Source organism: Heloderma suspectum, chromosome 3, assembly GCF_057233095.1.
Source record: "Heloderma suspectum isolate Gila_16-S chromosome 3, 16-S_ref, whole genome shotgun sequence".
In the NCBI taxonomy this organism is placed as follows: domain Eukaryota; kingdom Metazoa; phylum Chordata; class Lepidosauria; order Squamata; family Helodermatidae; genus Heloderma; species Heloderma suspectum.
This window is the reverse complement of record NC_139460.1, coordinates 219,667,302-219,689,432: the sequence shown is the minus strand read 5'-3', so window position 1 is coordinate 219,689,432 and position 22,131 is coordinate 219,667,302. Positions and strand designations below refer to the sequence as shown.

Below are 22,131 nucleotides of genomic sequence, written 5' to 3'. Positions count from 1 at the left end.
TCAGAAAATTTATTGATTTATTGACTTATTGACTTATTTATTTATTTAACGCATTTGTATCCCGCCCTATATCATTAAGATCTCAGGGCGGCATACAGATAAAATCAATTTAAACACTATAAAACAATAAATAATTTAAACACCCAAAAACATATTAAACAATTAAACAAGCTAATACCAATTAAAATCTAAAACAATAAAACAGTTAAAATAGTGGGCTACTTTAGGGAATCCATTTAGCCCTCAAAGGCTTTGGTAAAAAGCCATGTTTTTACTTGGCGCCGGAATGAAACCAATGTCTGTGCCAATCGGGCCTCCAAGGGGAAGGCATTCCACAACTAGGGTGCCACAGCAGAGAAGGCCCTCTCCCACATCCCACCATAGTGTTTGTCTTGCACTGGTGGGACGCCAAAGGGCAGGGGGGACATCCAACAAGACTCAGTCCTCAGGCAGGCATATATATGTAGGCAGAGGCGCTCCCTCAAATATCGCAATCCTAAGCCTCTTAGGGCTTTAAATGTCATCACCAAACCCGACCAGAAGCATATTGGCAGCCAATTCCTTTAAAACTGGTGTTAAATGATTTTTGTGAAATGTTCCAGTCAGCAGTCTAGCTGCTGCATTTTGCACTAGCTGCAACTTCCTCATTTAAGCTAGACAAGACATACTGTGTCCAGTTTAAAAACAAAATAGAGAGAAAATCTCCAGAACCTATAAAGTCAAGCAGATAAAATCAAAAATACTCATCACAGGCTGGTACTGTTGCCCCTGTGGCTGGAAGTTCCTACCAAGGAATTTTTCAGATTAAAATAACTTTCACCCACATGGAAATTCACTTGTAAGCATAGCAGGCTACAAAAGCCTCTCCAAAATGCTGGTGAGATAATTTAAACTCCAACTGTGATATCTTTTGAAACAGATGTCAACCTGCCCACAGGGTAAAAAAGGAAGCTATTCAGAAAGCACACTGCTAGGAGTAATTAGTTACTATGTAGAAGATTACAGATGAATAGAGTATCTTTTAGCATATATGATTAGTAAACACAGCTCTGCAAATGTAGGTATGTTTTTGACTGCCACCTCCATTAGGCACACTGAAGCAGCTACCTCAGGCAGATGATTCTGGGTGTCTTGAAAGGGCAGCAAATGGTATGTTTAGAAGGGGTTGTTTAGAAGCAAATGGAAGGGGAGAGGCACTTGTGGAATTTCCTGCCTCAGATGTCAAAATAACTTGACTGACCTCAGCTACTATGCACCTGAATTTGGGGCTGCTGCTGGCGTGATTTGGAGCAACATATCTTGGGCCAGCCATGGCCACTGCAACCCTTATCCAGCTGGAGGTGGATTATTAAAGTATGTAAAAGAAAACTGTTCCCAGTTGTCCCAGATGTGGCTTGTCCATTTTTCAGACTTGCATTCTTACTGCTACTAAAGAATGCTTCCTCTCCCAATCCAAGGTGCTTTCAAATACTGTAAGAAAACATCCACAGCCCTGGAGTCCCTTGAACATGTAGCTGAATCTTTGCTAACATGCAGACTGCTAGTAAACAGTAGATTTCATGTTACAGATTTTCACAGTGAAAAGCCTAAATGACTCCCCATTTTGAGACTTTTCTAGTAATTAGGATGTTTCGGACTGTGTACTAAATTCCAATATACTATCTGGAAGTACCTTAATTCTAATCCCCTTTCCAGTGAGTCAGTCCCAAATATCTCTCCAAAAAAATCCCTACGTGGACTGGCTGGGGCATGCTGGGATTTGTAGGACATTTTCTGTCTAAACATGCATAGGATTATGCCCCTAGTGTGAAACATTTTTTTTCAACATTTAAAGTATAGCTGTGCCACTACAAATTTCAAAGTAAATGCAACTTCCTCAAATAAACTCATTATGTGCATGTTGCAGATTGGAAAGGGCTGTGGCTTGGAGAGAGTGGCATATGATAACCCAGAGCTATAGTTCATAGAGTCATAGAATAGTAGGGCTGGAAGGGGCCTGCGAGGCCATCTAGTCCAACCCCCTGCTCAATGCAGAAATCCAAGTCAGAGCATCCCTGACAGATGGCTGTCCAGCCTCATCTTGAAAGTCTCCAGTGTGGGAGAGCCCACCATCTCCCTAGGAGTTACTGCAGTGTAGTTCCTGCAGGTCAGTAGTCAGCCTGAGGGGGTGGTTTACAACAATGTAGCAGTGTTGTCCAGTGATATTATGCTCTTGTTGCAGAGTGACGTTCTGCTGAGAGACCGTAATGGACAGCAGCCCTGCAATGTAGTCCGCTATTAACATGGAATGTCAAAGTTAGGGGTGAGCCAGGGCTGGGTTCGCAGCAAACAATTCTCTAGGTTGCAGCAAAGGTCAGTACTTAATTTACTCCCTCAAACATTCTCTGAGGCCACCCAGCACCCAGTTGCATGCAATAAGCCTGATGCTCTGATAACGTGCATGAGGAGAGGTTGTACTTTGAAACGCTCAACACACACACTCCAATTACATGTTGCATACCAACTAAGGTCTGAGTTAGAAAGAACAAGGAATCCTGTCTTTATTGCTATCTTTTCCTTTCTGAATGGACAATTGCTGTCCAGTCACAGATACAGTAAAATCTTAGCTTTCTTCACCAGAAATTCAAAGTCTGTATTGTGCCTTAAGCCTTTGCTCTTTATATCAAGAGGGAAGGATAGGAAGAAAAGAAAGGGAAGGAGAGCAGGCAGGCAAGATTGTTACAGAAAGGAGAAAGGACAGCCAGGTAAAGAAGAAAGAGGAGGTAAACAGGGGGTAGAGGGAGGTGTATATTTTCACAAAAGTAGGTGTAGTGCTTCATATCCACTGTGTACAGCAAAGCTTTTTAGTTAGTTATGAAAACCGTTGCCATGCAAACATTTGCACAAATCAATGCTTGGAAAAATGCCTTAAAAATATCTAAAGGTATTTAACTCAAGTGTGAAATTGTCACTTACTGCATCTTATGTACTCTGCTCTGTGTGGCGCAATCTCATGCATGTCTACTCAGACGTAAGTCCCACTCTATTCAATATGGAGTCTATTCTCTAGTACATTTGTTCAGAATTGCAGCATCAGTCACTGAATTCAGTGGGGCTTACTCCTGAGTAGACATGTCTAGGATTTCACTGTGAATCTAGGACAGCTTGCACAAATTTACCATAATCATTGCAGCAATACATTTGGGCTACACTTTGGTTTCTGAGCTGGGCCAGCAAGTCTTCAAGCAAATTGTCTTGTAGTAAAGTGCCTGTGCAGTATATATAGCATATCACTACAAGCCCCACATTATGAGAAGAGGAAGTCCAAGTCCCTCTGGCTGCACTGACTTAGCAGTTCTGACTGACGCCAGCGGAGACCTTTTTTTCTTCGTCTAACACCCCAGTGAAGGGGTGTGTGTGGAATTTTGGAGAAAAAGGGGAGGGAGAGGTTCAGCCCCTCCCTCCCTGAGTGCCATGGTCCCAAACCGAATTGGGGCCACACACACTTACATGATAGTAAAGAAAACTATCACACATAAGCTACACACTATGTGATTAGCATAACATGCTGTTTGGCCCACAGGTGGCCTTGGAAGTGTTAGGTCAGGCAGTTGACTGTTAAAGTAGACTTTAACATCAGGGCAGATAAAGCAGCGGCATCAAGAATTTGAGTTCAAAGGACCATGAGAAACCAAGGGCCCCAGCTAGGGATGGCGGAGAATTCCGCCACGGATCACAATGAGGCCGAATGCTAGTGCATTCGGCCCCCCGAAATCTGTGGCGGAATGGCCTGCCACCCCCCTGCCCCACCGCGCATCCCCCCTGGGATGAGACTTACCTGGGGCGGATCTTCCGGGCGGTGGCAGCTCTGGTGGCGGCTCTGGCGGCGGCTTCGGTGGAGGGGGCTGGTCTTCCAACCGGCTGCCGCTGCCGCCATTTGCAGTTTTTTTGGGTTTTTTACAGAGACGTTTTAGGCTACGTAAAAACTTACGTAGCCTAAAACGACTGGGTAAAAAAAAAAAAAGGCGTACGCAAATGGCGGTGGTTATGGCCGACGCCATTTGCATTCCTTAGTTTGGGCTGTCTTAATCTACGTAAATATTTACGTAGACTAAGACGGCAAAAATAAGGGGAACGCAAATAGCATCCTCTACGCTATTTGCGTTCCCCTTATTTTTGCTGTCTTAGTCTACATAAATATTTAGGTAGACTAAGATGGCGCAAACTAAGGAACGCAAATGGTGGCGGCCGTAGCCGCCGCTATTTGTGTATGCGGTTCCCCCCCCCAAGCCCTCCACGGCTGGAAATCCGGCTGTGGATGGCTCTGGCCTGGCTGGGACTGGCCGGCTGCTCTGCGGAGCTGCTGTGGAGCACAGCCGGCCGTGGAGGATTCCGAGGGGGAGGAATGGATCGCCTCCCCCCCCTGGCGAGGATTCCGGGAGGAGGGATGGAACGCCTCCCCCCCCACCATCAACATAATCCGCCAAAGGTAAGTGACTTTCGTACATATGTATGATATATAACTAAGATAAGAACTAGAGAATAATAAGGAGCATTTGATGTGTAGGGGGAGCCAAAGGTAGATATCTTACAATCTTAAGAGATATTTTAGTGTATGTGTATTGTGTGTTTATGTTGTTGTTCTGTGTTGTTTTTCTTTTTAAAAAATAAAAATAAAAAAAAATTATTATATCGAATGGTTGTTTTTTATGTACACTGCCTTGAAATCCTCTTTAGGGTAAAGGTGCAGCCTCTAATTTTTAAAAATACTACTAATAAAAATACAGTATAGTCTTATAAGCCACACCATCTTGATAAAAACTGGCTCAGCAGCTTCTGAGCTTTTCAGCTCTGTTGATGAAATCAGACAGATGACACCTGCTGCTTATACGGAAGGACTGATTTAAATATACACATACAAAGGTGTTTTCGAAACACCTTCCTAACAGCATTCTTTTGATACACAGCATGATCAACTATTTGCTATTACTTTTCAAAGGACTATGTATTTAACAAAAAAGTAATCGTGGGGGGGGGGGAACCCTCCACCAACCCAGTAAAAATGAAAAATTCTATTTTCTGTAGTAAAAGAATACAATGCAAAACAGGCTATAACCCATCCTCGCAAGCAGATCCTCACAGAACCCATCTTCCAGATGGATTTTTTTTTATTCTTTAGGAACAAAATTGTCTAGAACAAAAGCTGTTTAGAAGACTCTTAAAAGGTAGAAAGATAGGCAGAATTGTGGGGAGGTTGTTGGTTGGCACAATTTCAGAAGTCACGTTAGCATCATTGATATGGAAGCTGTAGATCAGAAGAGGGGGTAAAGAAAGAGGAACAAAATGAAAATGTGATTCTAGACTCTTGAAGCATTTAGAGCCTGCTGACGGTGGATGAACCTCCTAAAACCAACATCTGCCACCTCCTAGGAATTTAAGCATAAACAGTAGCATATTTATAGTTCTTGCAACTACCTTCTGGAGTTTGCATAAGGCAGAATCTGAATCTCAGAATTGCTGCAGAGCCCTCCAGGCTGAAGTTCTCAAGACTGAGGACCTGAACACTGTGGGCTCTACATGTCTGTATATGTACTCAGAGCCTCACAAATAGCAAGAATAGAGTTTCTTATATTGTTAAATATCCCAGGCCATTAATTAGAAAGTGATCTGATACATCTGTATTCTGTGAGTTAGCAAATCAGAATAAATGACTAATATTAACCAGCATTCAATTTCTAAATTGCATCTATTTGAAAATAATACTTTTTCATTAATTTGCTGTCATTTCTATTTGTTCACAAACAGCGGAGTTAAAACTGCAGTTGTCTGCATCTGGTCTTTCACAATGCAATTGGAAAGTACATATCTGTGAGCTCTGAAGAATTCATTCAACCCATTACATAACATACCCTATGACAACAAGCAACCAATTAAAACCTAGATATCACCAAAAATGCTTCCACCGTGACCAAAAGGAAAGCAGAAAATGGCCCTTAGTTGCTCAATATCCATTAATATATGTATAGTCCAGGTCAGTCCTGAAATAGAAGAAAAGTAAATGCCCCCAATTCAATAAGATCATTAAAACTGCAGGCAAATTTGTAAGAAGAAACATGTAACTTAGCCACCTTTGCGGTTTCAATAGGGTTTCCTAGAACCTCTACCCAACAATTGGAACAACAAAAATACCACCTACAAGGAACTTGATAAAACATCTGATGAAAACCTGGACACAGAGCGATGAAAATGCAAGCCAGTATTTTATTTTAATAGATTTTATTTATTTTAATAGATTAAATACCACCTATTTATTATATTTGATATATTAATTCAAAAGTCCTGAGACATTTCAAGGCAAAGCTTTTCTTTAGGGGAGTAATTTTTATCACAAGACAGACCTGAACTCTCAGCTTTTGAATTCACATCCAAGGTATGATGACTTATTATAGGTAATGTAACACAGAGATATATGTGCTACATATGATTTACAGAATGGCACATTCTGAATTGCTGTTTATCTTCTCTGTTCAGCTTTATTGAGCATTTTTATTATTTGCAAAGCATCTGTGGATCATAATATAATGTTCACATGGCAAGTGCTCAGTGTTTTTATCTAAAAAATGAAAATGAAACATTTTTTCAAAGAAAAGAATTTACGTATCCCCAAAGCAGAACTGTCTTTTAATAATAATAAAAAATACTCCCCTGAAGTAGAGCTTTTGCTCAAAAATATGGGTTGTACCATTTGGGATTTCTCATGTTCTCCTTGTATATTGGTGCCACTCTGATATACTACTTCACACATTTGGACATAACTTGGCAAATCCAAAAGCAACCTAATGACCAGCCAAAGTGAAGAAACAGTCATTATTCCTGAGATTGCTGTTTGACAAAGGATTCCTAGAATTGTCCTAATCCTCAATAGCATGAGAAGGTGGATCCAGATTTGCCCACAACTAATTAGGTGCATCCCAACTGATTAAAAAAATCACAGCCTTCAGACCCTGTTCACCAGATGCCAAAAGCATGCAATCTTAATTTACTCATTTGACAACATTGGCACATACCATATTTAAAAAACAACAGACTATTCCTGTGATCACTCCAAATAAAAGCTATGGACTGCATCAAAGCTACAGGTGTTTTAACTGCCCTGTGATAATTCTATGGTCTGTAAAGGGAAGTCTGCAAAGTTGGGGTTTATAGCATCCTCACAGAGCAATTTGCGGGGCTGTAACTTTTGCACAGCACTTTAGCCAAGTCAGACGTAAGTTGAGATCCCCTTAGGAAAATTGTTTTCTGGTTTTTATGCTCATTTTAATAAATATCTTTTTTCCATTTGAGACTTTGTGTGAAATTACATAGCACACAGACTTACCATCATCATTCTGGGCCGAACAATCCATGAAGACTACGGAAACTGCAACCCCTATTGCTAACCATTTTGAGAAGCAATGCTGCTGTAACATTTTATGTCAAGCTTCAATCAAGGCAGATCTAGAAAGAAAAGAGGGGTGGGGGGGAAATTATGTTTTTTAAACAGCTTGTGTAAATTCAACTGAAAGCATATGGGCATTTCACACTTAACTGCTTGTTCTCCGGGTCCACAAGATCATCATCATCAGATACCTCCTGTTAAAGCAATTATTTTCCTCCAGAAAGCAACTCCAAAGCGACCTGACCCATGGAAAACCATACTCTCCAATCACCCAGATTTTCAGGAAGCAAATACATTTGCCTCGCTGTCTCCTCCCACCCTGACTATTACTGCTTAACAATGGATGCATCCAGATGAGACTTTCATCATGCCATTGCACTTCCTGATTAGCAGAATTTTACAGGGGGTCCAGATGTCATTGTCTTCCATTCATAGGGTTGGATCCAATGGCACCCTTCCGTGGGCAGCCCAGATGAACTGGTGGCCACAGCCGTGATGTAGTGCTTCTGGAAGCAAGCGTCAAAACGAGCGGAATCGCTTGTTTCTTGAAGGGACTTGACCTGCCCCTTCCAGAAACAAGCATTTCTGCATGCTCCGGCACTTGCCCCTGGATGTGCTATGTAGTGGTGGTCACCGTCGAACCGGAGACACCTGCACAAGGGCGCTGTTGGATCCAGCCTTCAAACTTCCCCTGTTTTCCCACCACTTCTTCTGTCTTTTACCACAGAAAATCTGTTAAGGAGGAAAACAGCTGAAATAGCTGCACAATGTCTTCTAACTGGTAGTGCTGGGAGTGCTCCTGCTGGAAGCACTGTCTTCCTTCTGCTTAAGCATTCTGTGCCATAAGTTCACCAACTGATCTTGAACCACTCATTTATTGCTTTGCCTGTGTGTTCCTCAGCTATTTTATTGGGCCACTGGCCTCTCTGTAGGCTGAATCTACACATAGCAGTTATACCAATATCATGCTGTTATCATAACTATTGGTACACATGACACCAATGGGCACCAATAGTTATGGTAATGGTATGATAATGGTATAACCTCTATGTGTAGATTCAGCCTCAGTGTATAAATGCAACATAGTATATATATATATATATATATATATATATGTGTGTATGTGTGTGTGTATAATATATATTTTACATGCCATGTATATGTCTACTCTTGCCCAATGCCTTTGCCAGCTGGAACTGCCGGCTTGTATGCACTTTTAGTCCTGTCTATATACTTGTAGCACATTTGAGGGTGGATTGTGTTGCACCGCTGTCCACCAAGCTGTAGGCAATGACAGGCTCTCCCCCTAGTCCCTCTCACTAAGGCACCAAAGTGTCTCTATTTTCATCTGTGAAATGCTGGGGTGTATATGGGAGGTGGCTGTAAATAGACCACTGTTCTCTCAGTTACAAACCACTATCTGTAATGTGGTGGTGATGGTAACAACATCAACAACAAGGGTGTAAGGATAACTGAGAATGTATGTGAAATACTTTGATTATAAAATGTCCCATACATAAATGCTAATTATTTGTTTTTATAATGCAGTGATGTGATCCTCCAGATGTTGGACTACAACTCCCATTATCCCTGATCACTGGCCATGTTGGCAGGGGCTGTTGGGACTTGGGGACCAACAACATCTGGAGGGCCACAGGTGCACCAATCCTGTTATAAACAGCATTCCGTAATTGTAAATGCACGGTCCATTCACTATCACAAATACCTACACAGATTACCCCTTTAAATTAGAAACCTGACGAAAATGGAAGATTATGCTGACAACAAGATTCCTCTGGCTAAGACTAAAAATAAAATAAAACAAAACCCAACAATATAACAACAATAACAAAAATGAATAATAAGAACACAGGATGAAGGCTCATATTAAAATAAGCTCAAGTTATTATTCATAGGGTTAACTCTATAAACCACCTAATCTAGCAGATTTACTCACTGTCACTGTTCCATGGTTATATTTTTGTATTATAGTCACATAAGCAATGTTTCCCTTCATTTTTGAGCCAAACAGATTCCCCCCTTCCTAACCTCTCCACTCAACAGCCTTCAACACCAAAACAATATGTTTTGCCTTCAATTTGAAATCATTAAAGGCACTGCTATCATTTTACTTCCAGAAGTCAACTTTTTCTTATCTGTGCATTTGCAGTGCTGTCTTTGGCACTTATTTACATCACAAACAATAGTATCATGTCAAGATGTTAAAGCTCCTCTTTGGATCTTTCATAGTCTCTTTATATTCATTGCCATCAAGAGAAAATAGGCTCTCTCTTAATGGGGGGAGAGATGACATTTCCATGAAAAGTAGGAACAAGAAGGCACATCTTTTAAAACTTGAGAATTGCTCTTGATTTCTCAGCATATGATTTGCATGGTATCTGGTCAAAAAAACAACAGTCAATTGGCTCTATATTTTGAACAAATTAAGCAAATAGATATGACATTGTGAGGAAACCAACAAATATGATATATTAGGAGCAAAGGCTAGAATTCTTTTTAAAAGATAGAAACAGAACAATGAAGAATATAAAATTAATAAAGGCTGACAAAATTGGTTTTAGAAGCCTATAGCCTGAGAAGTCAGTTTGCTGTAGTGAAGCCATAGTTTAACCACATATACAGCTGCAAAATATATCAAGTATTCCAGTTCTAAAATACACGTATCAACTTTATAAAAAAATTGGGGGTATTTGAATGCCTATTCAATGTATTATATTGTAATAGAAGAATAATTTTAATATATTTTCAGAGGAGTGGTTGTGTTAGTCTGTTGCAGCAAAAACAAAACAAAACTAATGATCTTTTGGCATCTTAAAGTCTAACAAATTTATTATGGCAAAGGTTTTCACACATGCACACTTAAAACACCCAGCTGCACCCTCTTCATGTATCCACTCCCACTGTTGTTTCTCTCTCACTGGGCCAATTCACATGATCACCACAACCCAACAAGGCTTCTTTAAGCCACAGTGGGTTGTGACACATGGCAGTGGATGTTTGAATATTCAGCCCCCAATGGGGGGGGTTGCCATGGTTTGTTGTGTTGTCCAAACCTGGCTGGCAAGCCATGGGTTATTTGAGGAATGTTTAATGCTCAAACAACCCCTGCTGCCCATATTTGGATGACATGACAAAACATAGCGCGCGCACACACACACATGTGCACACACACCCTATCAAGAGTGGAATATTCAAAATGGCCACTGGCATGCACTGCACTCCATGGAGGGCTGTGGTGATTGTGTGAACCCGGTCTCTGTGTCCTTGTTTCCTGGAGCCATTATCCTATCCCACAGACAGTTCACTTTTCCGTCCTTCAGCTCAGCTCATGATGCTGGGGAAGCCATATTTAGTGTCACCACAGACTGCATCCTTGTCATCCTACAGTCTCCTTGCCTCCAGACATACGGCTCCCTGACACCCATGAAAATAATAATAATAAAAAATCAACTCTTTCTATCAACTTTCTTAAAGTGAGATACAGTTTGGACATCCTGTGACATACTCACATGTACATGGCATTAAAAGTCAAATCTGTTGGGAAAATAAATAGCTACTTCAAACAATAAGGCATTTTGTTTATTTTGTCAGAGGTATTAATTGGATATTTTTAGAAAACATTCTACAAATGAGACAGTGTGCAGTATCCCATATTCCCTCTGATGCCACTAGAAATGTGTCAACCATGTCATAGTTTAGAATAAATTAATTCCCCAAAGGATCAGATAAGTCTGCTGAAGATATTCTGTGTGTGTGTGTGTGTGTGTGTGCGCGCGTGCACGTGCACATGCGTGCATGCACATATTTGTTGCTGTCACTGTTAAAGAGAGAAGAGGGAAAGATCCCTGATCTGATCAACCCCCGATTCAGAAAAATGTTCAGAAAAAGCTCATGGTATAGTCCTCCCGAGGACTGTATCATTTCAGAATGGAAAAGTAGCACATCAGGAAGGAAGGCTTTGTTGATCCCTTTCCCCTCCTTTCACATGTATAGAGAAGGTGCATGTGTGTGTTTTAATGACTAAGGCACATTCACACATCACAACCTGAAGTGATACAGTACCAAGAAACCTGTAATACATGCTTTCTCTGAAACTTTGAGTCAGTCCTAAAAAGGCTTAAATAATTTAAAATTTAGTAGTAAGTAAATGTATATACAAAATTATATGCTATTTAATTTATGTGCAATCTATACATGTCTACTCAGAAGCAAGTCCCACTGAGTTTAGTGGGTACAGGATCTGAGCCTTAGCCTGAACTGTTAATTTTAAATGAATGGTATAATTAAGTAAAGCATAATCAGTCAAGTGTTATTTGTTGAGCTGATATAATTAATTTGGAATAGCTGAACTCATCAGCCACAAGGCTTTTTAAAAGATGTAATTATTCTTAGAATAATTAATTAATGACACTTCCGATGAAAGTAGCAAAGAATCAAGCATATTTGGATTTGTGTTTAATAATAGTCTGAACCCTTTGAGTCCATAGTCAAAATGCTCCTAAATGCAGACCATACCTTGAGATGGGTCTTAGGGATGTATAAGAAATTAATTTCAGTTCATTTTGATCAGGATTTACCCACTTCACACCTTCTGGACAGACTTAGATGCAGTGTATGATCAAAGTCCATACATTTCCAAGCTTGCAATGTGATTTGCAGACCCCAAAAATTGTGTTCGACAGCATGTGTACATTTGAAAAATGTGCATGAAAAAATGAGTACATTTGAAAAACACACACAAATAAGCTTTAATCAGCAGGAAAAGAATGCACACATTTCAAAGATGCGTACAACTGGTGTGTACATTTGGAAAAATATGCAGGAAAATGGATTTTCATGCGAAAAGAAGCTCACAATCTGATACAAACTTGAGTTGGAACAAGCTTCAAGATGGAATTGGGAGAACTTGGACAAGCTTGAGTTTTGCTGATTTGTACATCCCAAAGTGTTGTGTTCACTGCCAAATGAATTAAAATAATTACTTAAGGGTTCAAAAATACATGTCCCATAAAGGAAAGCATGTGGCCAGTCTATACAAACATGGTAAGATTTTGCTCATTATAAACTGGGCTGCATGTTGACCTCCCTTTAAAAGTAATTTTCATACAAAAACCTCCCTATCTGACTTCCCAACTGTAATACACTCACTGACCAGTTTCAGAGGACACAGCACGGCTCACTGTGGGTTATTTAACCCATGATGAGCTGCAGCACCCATAGGTACCAGGTTGCATATGCAACCCCTACTTGGTGATGTCATGTGAACCCAGTGAGCATGAGTCATACCACGGTTAAACATCCATACTTGTTGGGTTCACACAACACAAGTGAATTTGGGTTATGAAAGGGTTAATCAACCACAGACAACCCGGTGAACATGGGTTATGCAAGAGTTAAACAACTATAGACAACGCTCATATAACCCTAAAACAGACCATGGGTTATATAAGAGTTGCTTAACCCTTGCATAACTCATGCTTGCCAGGTTTGCATGACAAGACAATCCCTGATTGGGGGTTGGATATTCAAAATGGCAGCCACATGTGCCCCTCACACACCACAGCCTCACCATGGCTTAAATAACCATGGTGGCTTGTTGTGACGTGCGAACTCAGTCAATGTCTGTCCTTCTCTGACCAGGAGAGGGATGCCAACTGCAGCAGCAGAAAGAAGGTGGGTGGCCAGTGGTAACAGACAACCTTTGGAGCACTCGCAGTGAGTGGGTGGAGCTTAAAGGAGCAACATCTCTTTTCTTAAATCAAGCAATATTTTTTGTAGGTTCCCTCTTTGTAAAAATGTTTTTTTTAATGTAATAATAAAAATCACCAAGAAGATTCTTGTATTCTGATTTATCCTCTGTTCCTTAGCTTTCACTGACATGGCAAATGTACTGGTGGTGGTGGCAGGAAGGCATGCAGCCCTGCTGGAGTGGAATTGCGCTCATTTCATATGTCAGCAAGGTTATGCTTAAAATCCTACAAGCGGGGCTTCAGCAGTATGTGAACTAGGAATGTACGAAAGTGACTTACCTTTCGCGGATTATGTTGATGGTGGGGGGGAGGCGTTCCGTCCCTCCCCCCGGAATCCTCGATGGCTGGCTGTGCTCCGCGGCAGCTCTGCGGAGCAGTCAGCCAAGCCCAGCCAAGCCCAGAGCCGTCCGCAGCCAGATTTCCGGCCGCAGAGGGCTCTGGGGGAAAAAAAAACCACGTACGCAAATGACGGCAGCTACGGCTGCCGCCATTTGCATTCCTTATTTTTGTCCGTCTGAATCTACGTAAATATTTATGTAGACTATGACGGCGAAAATAAAGGGGAATGCAAATAGTGTAGTGGGAGCTTTTTGATTCACCGTTTTAGCCTACGTAAAGATTTACGTAGCCTATCAAGTCGTGTTTTTTTTTTTTTTTAAACCTAGCCATGATAGGCTACGTAAATCTTTACGTAGCCTATCACATCTTTTTTTTTTTAACAAGACTGGAAATGGCAGCGGCGGCGGCCGGTCGGAAGACCAGCTGCTGCAGATGCTGCCGCCCAGAAGATCCGCCCCAGGTAGGTCTTGTCCTGGGGGGATCTGTGGGGGGGCGGGGGGTGGCAGGCCGTTCCGCCATGGAGTTCGGTTGGCCGAATGCACTGGCATTTGGCCTCACCGAGATCCGTGGCAGAATTCTCTGACATCCCTAATGTGAACCGAGAACTACTGGAAGTACAAGCTGGGTTTCTAAGAGGCAGAGGAACTAGAGATCAAATTGCCAACATTCACTGGATCATGGAGAAAGCAAGAGAATTCCAGAAAAACGTCTATTTCTGCTTCATTGACTAAGCTAAAGCCTTTGATTGTGTGGATCACAACAAACTGTGGCCTATTCTGAAAGAGATGGGAGTACCAGACCACCTTACCTGTCTCCTGAGAAACCTGTATGAGGGTCAAGAGGCAACAGTAGGAACCAGACATGGAACAACCAAGTGGTTCAAAATTGGGAAAAGAGTACGACAAGGCTGCATATTGTCGCCCTGCTTATTTAACTTATATGCAGAGTACATCATGAGAAACGCCGGGTCGGATGAATCACAGGTTGGAATTAAGATTGCCAGGAGAATTATCAACAACCTCAGATACACAGACGATACCACCCTAATGGCAGAAAGCATAGAGGATCTAAAGAGCCTCTTGTTGAGGGTGAAAGTGGAGAGTGCAAAAGCTGGTTTGAAACTCAACATTAAAAAAACGAAGATCATGGCATCTGGCCCCATCTCTTCCTGGCATATAGAAGGGGAAGAAATGGAAGCAGTGACAGATTTTATTTTCTTGGACTCCAAGATCACCGCAGATGGTGACTGTAGCCATGAAATTAAAAGACGCTTGCTCCTTGGGAGGAAAGCTTTGGCAAACCTAGACAGCATAGTAAGAAGCAGAGACATCACCTTGCTGACAAAGGTCCGTATGATCAAAGCTATGGTTTTCGCAGGAGTAATGTATGGCTGTGAGAGCTGGACTATAAAGAAGGCTGAGTGCAGAATTGATGCTTTCGAACTGTGGTGCTGGAGAAGACTCTTACGAGTCCCCTGGACTGCAAGGAGGTCAAATCAGTCCATCCTAAAGGAAATCAACCCTGAGTGCTCATTGGAAGGACAGATACTGAAACTGAAGCTCAAATATTTTGGCCACCTAATGCGAAGAGAAAAGTCACTGGAAAAGACCCTGATCTGGGAAAGATTGAAGGCAAAAGGAGAAGGGGACGGCAGAGGATGAGATGGCTAGATAGCATCACCGATGCAATGAATATGAACTTGAGCACAGTCCGGGAGAGACCAGAGGACAGGAAGGCCTGGCGTGCTATGGTCCATGGGGTCACGAAGAGTCGGACATGACTTAACGACTGAACAACAACACACTTTTCCAGTGCTCAATAAGAAATGGAAAAATGCTTCTTGAACCAACTTGACAAAGGGATAACAAAGCTCAGCTGTACCAGGAAATATGCCATTTTCCAAGACAAATAGAAGGAGCTGATTATATTATGGTGCTGCTTTTCCTCCCATTAACATTCTCAACATCGTCACATCCGACTACAAACAATAAACTTTCCCAAAAGTTAGCTATGTCAACAACTAGCTGGATTTAAAGTTCCAGATTTGCTTAAAAGGGGGCAAGTGAACAAAAGATAGATGGCTCTTCTAATGCTAAATTTACATCTTAATGCATCCCACACATTAACAAACCAGATAAAACCACATATAACCAGATAAAAATGTTTAGTTCTCATGTGCAAATTAATTCTCTCCTGGTGAAAATGAAATAGTTTTCAAAATGAAAACTATTTGCATTAACATTGAATAAACTCTTCCTGCATGAACAGAAAATCTACCTCCAGTAGGTGACTGACACACAGTGCTATGCATATATACTCAGATGTCCTCATTGTATGCAATGACAGTCTCTAGTAAGTGTGTTTAGGATTGCAGCTTGAATAGTTAACTGCCTTAGCCTCTCCCCCTAATGCCCCCTCACCCCAGTTCTGGAAGTCAACACAAACTATAGGACATATTGACCAGGCTCACACAATAAAAATAACCCACCGTGGCTTATTTAAGGAACAGTGGGCTGCAACCCATACCAGTGCATACTGGGCGGGATTTGAATATTCACCACCCGGCTGCAGCTTGTCATGCCATGTTAACCTGTAACAGTGCATTTCAGCCATTATGCTGCCACATGATTACAGCATAAAATACAGAGCTTTCTTTTTTGCAATTGTAAAGGTGTATATTCCCTCAGAAATTGTGCTCATTTACAGGTTACTACAATGCTTCCATACCAGCTTAATCACCCTTTAATATTGACAAGTGAAGCATACTGAAACATTTGAGGATTTTCCCCATATTGCACGTTAAGCCAAATTTCCTGGTACATCAAAATCAACACAAAATTAAGTCCCACTCTCCATTAATGCAAGGCCAACTGCTCTAGGAATAGTGGGCGAGAGCCCTTGTTCCTTCACTGACAGAAAATGGATGTCTCAGCTGGTATCATTTTACAGCATTGGCCAAAGTAGTTCTGTAATTTGTTAAAGTGGATATAATTTGTTTACATGTTGTGAAAGTGGTCTCTCTGTGCAAAAAGATAAAAAGAAAACTATTTATTTGGCTAGTTCGGTTCACTGTCTATTATTTTAAAACCAATTTGACAGTGCAATCCTATACATGTCTATTAAAAACTAAATCCCATTGAGTTAAATGGGACTTATGCCCAAGGAAATAGGGATAGGATTGCAGCCTTAAACTTGTTTTTTTTCCCCGTCTCTGTTATAAACAGAGCCCAGCAATATCTGACTAATTTCATTAGCGTAGTTGTGCTACGCTAATGACAAATCAAAATATACCGTATTAATTGTCAAGTTCAAAATACTAACTGTAATTTTTTATTATGCTGGCAGAATGAGCACGGGGCCACACTTTTTGCAGTCCTATCAATTCAAAGTATTGGTGATAGCATTGTCAGTAAGGTATATGGTGTAATTCGGTTTCTCCTTATTGAAACTTTAGAGCTTAATAGTGCATATTTTAATGGAAAGATCCAGCAGCGCTAAATGTTGGAATCAGATTTTTTTTTTTTTGTCACGTCCATGCAAAAGGCAGAGGAATGTAGCTAAAGAAAAGTCTTCTGGGAATCACAGAGTTCTATTATCAAACAATAATGTGAAATTATAGAGAAGGAAGGTCTGGGGCATAAGTGCTGGGAAAGAACTGCCTTGCAGGCACAAGTCTTCTGAAGGCAGTGATGTATATCTTCCTCCAGGGCAGTATTTCAGGCTTCATGCAATGTAGTCTCTTTTCTCCACAGAGAGCGCAATGTCACCCTATCGTCAGGACACATTCTGTATTAAGATGATGAAGTTTCTATCGATCTGAATTCTTCAGGGTGATTTTGTTCCCTTTTACTTTTGCTCTCACACAGCTCTTTCCAAAAGGGATTCACAAACACAACATTCTGCCAGTCTCTCTTTCTAGTAGACTTCCTGGACATTACCATCAAGAGTCGGAAACGACTTAATGACTGAACAACAACAACAACAACAACTAAAAGAAGGGATGCTTCAGGGCATGAGTATCATCCTTGTAAATTCTGCCCCAGCCTCCAGTCCTAAATCTAGCTGCTACCAATATCTTAATAAGACTGCTTCCCAGAAAGTGTTAAACAAATTTTAGGACAAGCTTCTAGAGAAGAGCTGCATTATCAGTTGGTTTATGAAAACCCACCTAAATGCTTCTCTCCCACCCTCAATCTGAAAGCTTTTGGGAAGAAAATGCAGTGGATGGCCCTTCAGATAATAATTCTCATAGGACAAAGTTACAAATGTAAACACCTTCTGGAACACCCACCATGCAGAACTGTATTCTAAATAAGGTATGTATACTTTGTGTAAAATTATCCAAACTGGGAACAACGGATATCTATTAGCCAGTGTATCCATTCCCCATATTGATGACCCAGCCTTTTCCAAACAGCTACGTAGTAAAATAGTTTTTGGTGTCTGCTAAAGACATTTTCATTTAAACAAGATTTCACTGAATGACTAGGCACAGTTTTATTGTATAACTTGACTTTAAATGTTTGTATTCTTTCATATTTTGATTCTTTTCTGTTTTACTGTTCACCACTCAGAAATCTGTTTTAGATATAGAGTGGTGTATAAATTCTGTAAATTAAATAAATAAATAAATGCAAGCGGAACAATCTAACCTGATCTATGGAGGCAATTTTAATGAAGTCTTAAATCCCCTAATTGAAAGGAATGGGATAATCAGAAACCAGTCTAGAACTGGAGCCTTAATATACTCCTTCATGACTGACCTGGGCTTACAAGATGTTGGAGATTAATGCACTCCACAACGAGAAACTACAGCTTTCTCTCTAGGATGCACCACACCAGTTCACATATTGACTACTGGTTTTCTTTTCTCCCAAATCAGAAAACAGACAACCAACTGTACCATAGGCCCCCTAGAAATCTAAGACTATGCATCAGTCTTTTTTGCAATCCAACTAAACCCCACCCCAGAGACAATCACCAAGTAGTGTGGCTTAACACTTCACTACTCCATGACCCACACCTCTGGAGCATGGCCAACAAGGACATCCAAGAGTTCCTATCACTCAATGATGTCCCCTGAGGTCATCAGATCCCTACTATCTTGCAATCACAGAAATGCAGGGTCTTTCAAAGGTCCAAGAAGAATATTTGAAGGGTGCTTTAAAATGTCCTGAAATACAGGAAAATATAAAACACATGAAAACAGGCAGAACATCTGGCTCAGGCAGCCATGCCATGTAATGGTATAAAGCCCTCAAGGACAAACTAGCCCCAATACTACTACAGGTGGTGAAAGAGACAACCAAAACTAAATGCCTGTCTATGAAGCCAATCTTTCCCTTATACCCAAGCCAGAAAGAGACCCAGAGTCCTGTTCAAGCTATACACTCATATCTCCCATAGATGTAGATGCCAAGATCATAACAGCTGTACAACACAGTAAGTGCCTCTCCACACCCAGGTCAACTAGGCTTTCTACCAAGAAGACAAGGAACAGACCTGCTGTTCAACATTATGGCAGTCACAGGACAGAGGTCCTCTCCAGCATTCTTTTTATTGCCGGATGCAGAGAAGGCTTTTGATCGTGTCCATTGGACCATTCATCACCCTGCATAAATTAAACATCCCTCCCCAATTCATATGTTGGATCTTAGCACTTTAAAAATCACTCACAGCCTGAGTGCTGACAAACCCATTCAGCTCCATGTGGTGCATGACAGGGATGGCTGCTGTCTCCAGTGCTCTTTGACCTCCCGTTGGAGCCATTAGCATGTGCCATTGCACAGTTATCTTCCTCTTGAGGAGAAGGCAAAGTAGGGATGTACGAAAATTCCGCCACAGATCTCGGGGAGGCCGAGTGCCAGCGCATTCGGCCCCCCGAAATCGGTGGCGGAATGGCCTACCCCCCCGGGACGAGACTTACCTAGGGTGGATCTTCCTGGCGGCGGTGGCTCCGGCGGCGGCTCTGGCAGCGGCTCCGGCGGTGGCGGCCAGTCTTCCGACCAGCTGCCGCCGCCACAATTTCCAGTTTAAAAAAAAAAAAAAAGCCGTGATAGGCTACATAAAGATTTACGTAGCCTATCACGGCTAGGTTTTTTTAAAAAAACGTGATAGGCTACATAAATCTTTACGTAGCCTATCATGTCTGACTTTAAAAAAAAAAAACACCGCGCGTACGCAAATGGCGCATGCATTCCTTATCCTGGCACGTCTTAGTCTACGTAAACATTTACATAGACTAAGACGGCGAAAATAAGGGGAACGCAAATAGCGTAGCGTAGACTAAAATGTGCCAAAATAAGGAACGCAAATGGCGGCGGCCATGGCCGCCGCCATTTGCATATACGTGTTGTTGTTGTTTTTAAGTCAGCCGCGATAGGCTACGTTTGCGTCCCTGCTAGCCAGCGGCCGGATGTCCGGCTGCTGGCGGAGCCAGCCGGCGGCTCCACAGAATCCCTGCGGAGCACAGCCGGCCGGCCAGGATTCCGGGGGGAGGGACGGAACGCCTCCCCCCCAACCATAAACATAATCCGCGAAAGGTAAGTGCCTTTCGTACATCCCTAAGGCAAAGTATGAACAAAGGTGGCTCTGCCTTGGCTGGCAGTTACAGGAACTCTTGGATGCTCTGGTCATGTTGCTTGCCACTTGCCCAATCAGGATGGAGACTGGCACACAAACGCAGTGCCCGGCCGGCTTGGCTTCGCCTGGCCCCCGCCCCCACCCAAGGGGAGAAGGCACACTGCAGGCAAAACTGCCCCAGCTGACATGCCAGGCGGATCATCCACCCAGTGTATCGGCTGGAGCATCTTCACTGCATGTGAGCCTTTGGCAGCGTGTGAGCAGCAAAGCTGACTCCCCCACTAAAGCACCAAGTGGATGATCCACCCGGTGCTTTGGCTTTGCCTCCCCTGGGTCCTCCCCAACGATCCTCCCAGTACTTTGGCTGTGGGAACTATGCTGCATGCAGGCCTTCCCCAGTGGAACAATAATCAAACGCCCCATTTGAAAAGAAAATGACCTCAAACCTTCCTGCTGGTTTTTTTTAAAATAGTTTAATCAGGAACTGGTGATACTATATCCCTTCAGTTAGGGGGGCAGGCATCCTACTCTATGAAAGGCAGCTTTTGGATTGCTGGCAGAGGATAGTCCGCTATTTGAAGGTGTCCTCTACTTGATGGGCTGCCCAGCCCAGCTCTGGCTTACAGTCAAGGAACCATAAGGAGGGACAGCAGCACAGGCCTTGAAGTTGCCCATCAACACTTTGCATCTGGACAGCAGACGGAACAGACACACAGGCCACACAGTCAATCTTCTCCACCATGGTGAGCCGTATTGTATTTCTATTTAAATAATAGTTATTCTTTCTAATTTTTCACCTATACAACCAAATTTGCATCTGCAAATGTCCTGCAAATGTGGGCCCTCTTTTTGGCGATACGTAAATGGCCACCCTACTATTCATTGATGAAGTCAGTATTTTGGTCCCCAGATGCATGTGTACAGGGAAGGGCAAGGTAGCCAGCTCAAAGCATATAATGCCTTGTCCTAAAACGCACTTGATGATCCCCCAGTCCCAACCCTGTGGAGCAACATATTGTAGTTCCTGTTTCAAAAACCTATTTGCTTCCATGTGAGAAAAAAGCCAAATCTTCAGTGACAGGAATCAAGTTCAGTTCTAAGCTAATGAGATCAGTGGTGATAAGGGCTGCAAGCAATAAAATTCCTTCCAACATGCAGCTTATCAAGGAACAGCAAAAAGTCTCTCTCTCACTATCTATATACACTTGATCTCCTAGCTATTACTATGCAATTTAATGTATTAAGCTGCAAGGAAAGCAAGGCAGTGGTATGCCCACAGCACCCTATACGTTTATGATGAATGAGACGGGGATATTTAAGGTGCATAAAGCAGATTAGAGGCCTCATTAATTTCCTGTTGCCATTGTGCTAACACCACTCCAGGCTTAATCTATTTTAGGGAAACAAACACCAACAAAATACCAGCATATGATATCTTTTGCCAGCAGGAAAGGCAGGACATAAGCAAATTATTTGCTTTTTGTTGATAAGATCTGGACAAACTTGTCAAGAATGCCCATTTTGTGATTTGCTAATCTGGGGCAAACTATAGAACTTTGTAGCTCAGCTGCATTTACCTATTTAGATTGTCAGCCTAAAAGAAACATGTTTTTTAAAAGTCCAGAGAGAGAGAGAAAAAAATGTATTTTCTTTAACAACAACAACAAAATAGCATAGGAATCACACACATCCCACACTCATGTAGAATAGGAGCCCTATTGAACAGATCTGCATGATATATATAGTGACTTTGCTAGTCACGGGAGTTTTCTTATTCATAAAGAACATAACACATGATCTAGAAGTTCATATATCTCATTTTGGTTTCATAGTGATACTTACATCTTGCTCTCACTCTCTGTGCGTTTCCTGCATCTATGTAAAACCTAGAATGTAGAAACTACAATAAACATTTGTTGTTGTTGTTTTTCTACTTCCTACCCTATATTAACAACCAACAGTATCAGGATGTTTTAAGTCATGTTTATCATCATCTATAGCATAGCAATTTCCTCGAACTTC

At 41.8% G+C, this 22,131-nt stretch overlaps 1 protein-coding gene across 3 annotated transcripts in view; it reads right to left on the bottom strand.

Moving 5' to 3' along the window:
• Positions 1–22,131, bottom strand: part of PCDH15 (protocadherin related 15) — a 1,185,684-nt gene that overhangs the window by 533,887 nt on the left and 629,666 nt on the right. For all 3 annotated transcript variants that reach the window (XM_084845696.1, XM_084845694.1, XM_084845693.1), the window contains one exon: positions 7,358–7,476. In XM_084845696.1, the coding sequence (XP_084701822.1) occupies positions 7,358–7,448 (91 nt within the window). In that variant the 5' untranslated portion in view covers positions 7,449–7,476. The remainder of the gene's footprint in view (positions 1–7,357; positions 7,477–22,131) is intronic.